Source organism: Microplitis demolitor, chromosome 6 (assembly GCF_026212275.2).
Source record: "Microplitis demolitor isolate Queensland-Clemson2020A chromosome 6, iyMicDemo2.1a, whole genome shotgun sequence".
NCBI lineage: Eukaryota > Metazoa > Arthropoda > Insecta > Hymenoptera > Braconidae > Microplitis > Microplitis demolitor.
The window spans coordinates 17,653,699-17,659,969 of NC_068550.1; the positions used below are offsets into that span (position 1 = coordinate 17,653,699).

At 30.4% G+C, this 6,271-nt stretch overlaps 2 protein-coding genes across 2 annotated transcripts; one reads left to right on the forward strand and one right to left on the reverse strand.

Moving 5' to 3' along the window:
• LOC106693939 (glutamic acid-rich protein-like) lies at window positions 1–444 on the forward strand. Its single transcript, XM_014443573.1, has one exon. The coding sequence runs from the start codon at window positions 1–3 to the stop codon at window positions 442–444; it is 444 nt and encodes a 147-aa protein (XP_014299059.1).
• Window positions 445–1,125: 681 nt separating this feature from the next.
• On the reverse strand, window positions 1,126–2,607 carry LOC128668002 (GATA zinc finger domain-containing protein 14-like; the record flags this gene model as incomplete). Its single annotated transcript, XM_053740111.1, has 1 exon — window positions 1,126–2,607. A coding segment is annotated over one exon (1,482 nt), but the record flags the coding sequence as incomplete, so codon positions are not given.
• Between the last annotated feature and the right edge of the window lie 3,664 nt (window positions 2,608–6,271).

The window sequence follows — 6,271 nt, forward strand, 5'->3', positions numbered from 1 at the left end:
ATGGAGGTCAACAAGGGTGCGGTAGAAAGTGAGGAAGAGGTCGAGGAGGATAGTGACGGGGATGAAGACAGTGATGGAAGTGAAGAAGTTTCGAGTGAAGAGGATGCAAGTGAAGAGGATACGAGTGAAGAGGAAGACGAGGATAACGAAAAAGTTGAGAGGGGTGTGGTGGACGACGGTGAATGTGTGCGCGTTAATGGTGGTGAGGAGATGGCGGTTGCTGTGGATGACGGTGATCTGTCTTCCGGGTCGGAGGACGATGAGGACATCTTCGTCGTCTCCGAATCTTCTGACGACTCGGGCTTCAGATCCGTGTATCAGGGGTCAACTGTGGACTGGGTGGACGCGGTTGAGTATGATGGCGTTTCCAGCAGTGGTGATGAGACAGCCTCGTCGAGAACAGCTTCCATATGTAGTGAGAGATATGGGTTCTGTGTCGACTAGGCTGGCCATCGTATTCCCCGTGACTTCGGCCTGGATTCGCCGCGGTCTCCCGAGAATCCTGAGGATCGTGGCATCTCAGCGAGGATTATGGAGGATCAGCGCCCCCCTCAAATTACACCACCAGGGGTGACGTGGTGCCAGGCGGTGATGGACGTAAGGGTTGAGGAGCAGCGGGCGACGGATGAGTTTCGTCGTGCTGCAACTGAACTCGAGTTGCTGCGCCTAGAGTTCATCCGGCTAGAGTGGGTGAGCGACGACCCGTTTACGGCGTTGCCCCTCCTGGACCCGGTGCTGGTGCTGCTGTATCCCCTGGCTCCAGAAGAGACCGAGTGGGCCTACCACGTTTTGCCCTGGCGGGATAGAGGTCAGAGGACCGACATCTCCTTCCTCCTGGTAAGTTTTACTTAAAATACATTCGTTTGATAAATAAACTTGATTTTAACCAAAAATCCTTTTTCTTGTTTCAGCAATTCTGTCTCATGGATGGGATAGATTTACAGGAGATTTTGGCAGAGGCCCCGACAAGGGTGGTCCAGCTGGTGATGTCCTTCGAGGAGCGGTACCGGCAGGAAGGCGAACCTCAGTTCTCCCAAGAAGAGAATTGATGAATTTATTTATTTAAAATATATATATATATATACATATATATTTTTTTTTATTATTATTATTATTATTATTATTATTATTATTATTATTATTATTATTATTATTATTATTATTATTATTATTATTATTATTATTATTATTATTATTTTTATTATTATTATTATTATTATTATTATTATTATTATTATTATTATTATTATTATTTTTATTATTATTATTATTATTATTATTATTATTATTATTATTATTATTATTATTATTATTATTATTATTATTATTATTATTATTATTATTATTATTATTATTATTATTATTATTATTATTATTATTATTATTATTATTATTATTATTATTATTATTATTATTATTATTATTATTATTATTATTATTATTATTATTATTATTATTATTATTATTATTATTATTATTATTATTATTATTATTATTATTATTATTATTATTATTATTATTATTATTATTATTATTATTATTATTATTATTATTATTATTATTATTATTATTATTATTATTATTATTATTATTATTATTATTATTATTATTATTATTATTATTATTATTATTATTATTATTATTATTATTATTATTATTATTATTATTATTATTATTATTATTATTATTATTATTATTATTATTATTATTATTATTATTATTATTATTATTATTATTATTATTATTATTATTATTATTATTATTATTATTATTATTATTATTATTATTATTATTATTATTATTATTATTATTATTATTATTATTATTATTATTATTATTATTATTATTATTATTATTATTATTATTATTATTATTATTATTATTATTATTATTATTATTATTATTATTATTATTATTATTATTATTATTATTATTATTATTATTATTATTATTATTATTATTATTATTATTATTATTATTATTATTATTATTATTATTATTATTATTATTATTATTATTATTATTATTATTATTATTATTATTATTATTATTATTATTATTATTATTATTATTATTATTATTATTATTATTATTATTATTATTATTATTATTATTATTATTATTATTATTATTATTATTATTATTATTATTATTATTATTATTATTATTATTATTATTATTATTATTATTATTATTATTATTATTATTATTATTATTATTATTATTATTATTATTATTATTATTATTATTATTATTATTATTATTATTATTATTATTATTATTATTATTATTATTATTATTATTATTATTATTATTATTATTATTATTATTATTATTATTATTATTATTATTATTATTATTATTATTATTATTATTATTATTATTATTATTATTATTATTATTATTATTATTATTATTATTATTATTATTATTATTATTATTATTATTATTATTATTATTATTATTATTATTATTATTATTATTATTATTATTATTATTATTATTATTATTATTATTATTATTATTATTATTATTATTATTATTATTATTATTATTATTATTATTATTATTATTATTATTATTATTATTATTATTATTATTATTATCATTATTATTTTGTATTTTCCCCTATTTTTTTCTTTTTTTTTACTTTGTTTTAATAAATTGAGTGCAATCAAAAAAAATTTTATTATTATATGGATAATACCCTTTTTTTTTTTTTTGTAATTTGTTTTACTTATTTCTTTAATTATTTATTTATTCATTTAAAAAAAAGATATATATATTTTTTTTTGATTTTTTTTTTTTTATATGTTATTCAATTTTTTTGTTTTGTTTTTTTTTTTTTTTATTATTCCGTTGAATTGCGTTTATATCACGCGTTTCGTAAGTCATGAGGTGGGGTTAAATAGGGTTTTATTTATCGCGTCACATACTCTCTCTTGGGTTCTATGTGTGTTTTCCTTTTCCCCCCTTTTTGTTGGCTATAATTTCGTAGGTAATGGTTGGCGCGTAGTTGGTCTGTGGAGGCTTGGTGTCATAACCCGTTCTTTTTCTTGCATAGGTGTTTCGTTATGTCTTTTCTTTCTCTGTTATCTAGGGGTGTCGTAAATCACTTCGTCAGGTTGGTTGTAATGTTTAAAGGTGAGTGGCATCGAGTAAGTTGTCTCAGGTATGATTGTTTGTAGTTCTTCTCCTTCTATAGGTGTGTATTTCGTATACAGTCTCTTTTTGACATACAAACACATGGCGATAAAAAGGTAAGTAGTTGTGACAGCTAAGGCGGCAAATAGTCCATATAAGATATAGCAATGGTCAACTCGTGTTGTTGACAAATTTTGAGTATTTTGTATCTCTCTCGTTATACTGGAGAGTGTATAGTCATAGGATAATTGTCCTATGTTAGCAGAAATGTAGGCGTTGTTACCTGGGTCGTTGAGACTCTTTTGCAGTGGTAAAAAGGTTTGAATCTCAGGTATAAGGTTTCCAATGTTTAATTTCACTTGAGGAGAACTGTCAAATATTTGAGGCGTTTCAACACCATAATGCCCGGTGATTTTAATGTAATTTGTTCTTACTGCGCATCCTGGAGATAAATTAATTATCCCGGTTCCGGAAAGTCTAGAATGAATCGTCGGTTGTCCTTCATAGGAAATTTGGAGGGGTTTTTCGGTAGGTAATGAATAAAGCCATCCAGATGAAGTGGTCAGTGCTTTCCAATAGAAATTATAAGTTCTACTTATTCTGATGTCGCAATTGTAGAATGGTTGATATGTTGCCTTTAGGAAGAGTGACATCTCACACGGCGTAAATGTAATAATAGGCTGATACTTGAGTCCCAAAAGACTCCGATTATCCATATACTCCAACCATAGACAGAATGTATAGCGTAACCGTGTACCAGCGTATCAATAGCAAATTTAATAGTTTTAAAAGTAATATAGACACCAAACATTGTCACACTGAAAGTCCCAACAGTGTTGAAGAAATTATAAACCTTACCCCATGCTTTAGTTAGTGTGTTCATGATAATTCCTTCGTCAAGTATTTGATTAATTTTTATTGTTTTGCCTGCAATGTATTGGCCTGTCGCGTCACGTGCTATTGTATTTAAAACAGCTGACCGTTCTACAGGGAACATCATATGATTTTTAAGATTTTCAAGATCACTATCTGAGTAGATACCTCCTGTGGCTAGTCCCTTTGCAGTGGTATATACCCAGGTATGATTTGTTTGAGCGGCCAATGTTTCTGGCTGTACAACTATGGATAGTTTTGGGTTTAATTCATACCATTGGTCTTCGAGTCTGTACATCGGTGCGAGTAGTTGATTACAATCTATCTGAGTACCTGTTTGAACTATTATGTGCGTTTGAGGTAGCATGAAATATGAGTCGTTGCTTCGAGAAACAGGGAGTTCTTGATAACATGCGTCAGTGTCTCTTTTTTTAACTTCTACGGCGATACATTTAGCGATTCTTATGACTTCTCCTGCAACATGAGCGATGTATCCCGGTCCTTTCATGAATTGATATGCGAACTCGTCTGGAGCAATTGAGGCTATTGTTAAGGCGTTTTGAAGTACTTTCTTTTCTATTTCACATTCTTGTTCAATGATATTATTATAGAGCACTATTAATTCTGACTTGAGATGTTGCTCAAAGTAGACGAACTTGGCGTTGACATAAGTAAAGAGGTCCATGTTATGTGGTTCTATTCTTCGGCTTCGGGTAAAGAATTCACTCATCTCGAAGTCAAGTACGTATAATTTTGGATGTATTGTTTTAATGAGTTTAGCGCCACAGGTTGAGAAAAACCCTTTTGTCGTTAGCGCGAAGGTCACTCTGTCGGTGTTTACAGTATACAATTCTTCGGTTACTTGGGTATGGCCTTTAGCCTTACTTGCTATTCCTTCGTATAATATACCAAAGCGGTGTGAGTTACAATAATCCTCAGATAGTAAATTCCAAAAGGTATTCCCTCCGTCAATATCCATGCATTTACCTGACTGGTATTTACATCTTACTCCAGTTCGCAAGATAATTTGATTTTTGTCGAGGCTAACTGAAGTTTGATAATCTTGAATTGTAAACTGGATGTAACCAGTGACAGTAACCTTGCTCCATGATCCCCATGCATCTGAATACCATCCTCTTTGGCAAACTCCATTTGTGGAATAAGAACCTTGAAACGTAATTGGCCGTAGGACGGACGAATTACTTTTTAGTTCTGAGTGTGTGCCATGAAAATGAAAAATTCCTGATTCATGGATCATTTTGCATTGTTCGTGAGTAATCTCATAAATGTATTCTACATCCCCGTTCGATACTCCAAACATGAAGTTGAGGTCCCCGCAATATCGGACAATTCTTCGAACTTCGAGTTTGCATTGGATGAAAACTCAGTAGTTTGTAATAATTGAACTCTGGTTTCTCGAATTTCAGGTTTGGGTGGAGGTAGTCGGCAGTCTTTTATGTCTAAGAAAGATAGTGTCGTGATGTTGGTAAAAGGTGTTCCACAGTCGTAAGCTACAAACCCAAGGGTCGCAGGTATAGTGAGACTGACCCAAATGAATAGAGTTTTGGGTTCCATGATTACCTGTATAAAGATTTTATGCTACTGAAACAGTCTTAAACAAATTTAGTAAACAAGGTGGTTAATTAGTCAGAATCAGTGTCGCTGTCATAATCACGTGTCCTGCAAATTTTTAGTTTGTCAACATGCTTAAGCGAACGCTTTCCATTTTTACCTTCGATAATAGCAGTGTTATTATCTAGCACTTCTGTTATTAAAAATGGTCCCTTATAATGAGAGTCAAATTTCCCTTTTCTAGGTTCTTTGATGGCATAGACTCTATCACCAGGTTTAAATGTACAAGGGTTCGAATGAGAATCATAGTATTTCTTTGATCGATGTTTCGATTTGATAAGAGATTCTGTAGCGAAGTTTTTCATATCACTCATGCGTGTGATTAAGTCATGCAAATATCCACCATAAATTTCAGTTTTCTCAGCAGAAAAAGAGCTTGGTATCCGGGCCTTTTTCCCGTAGATTAATTCAAAAGGAGTGAAGTTAGTAGATTCATGCACAGAAGTATTATAAGAAAACATAGCAAAAGGTACAAGTTTATCCCAATCCTGGTACTCGTCAACATAATGCTTGATAAACTCAGTCAATACGATATGGCTTCGTTCTAGTGACCCATTGGTCTGTGGGTGGTATCCCGAGGTAGTAACGTGTTTAATTTTAAAGGTTTTTGCTAAGTGATGGG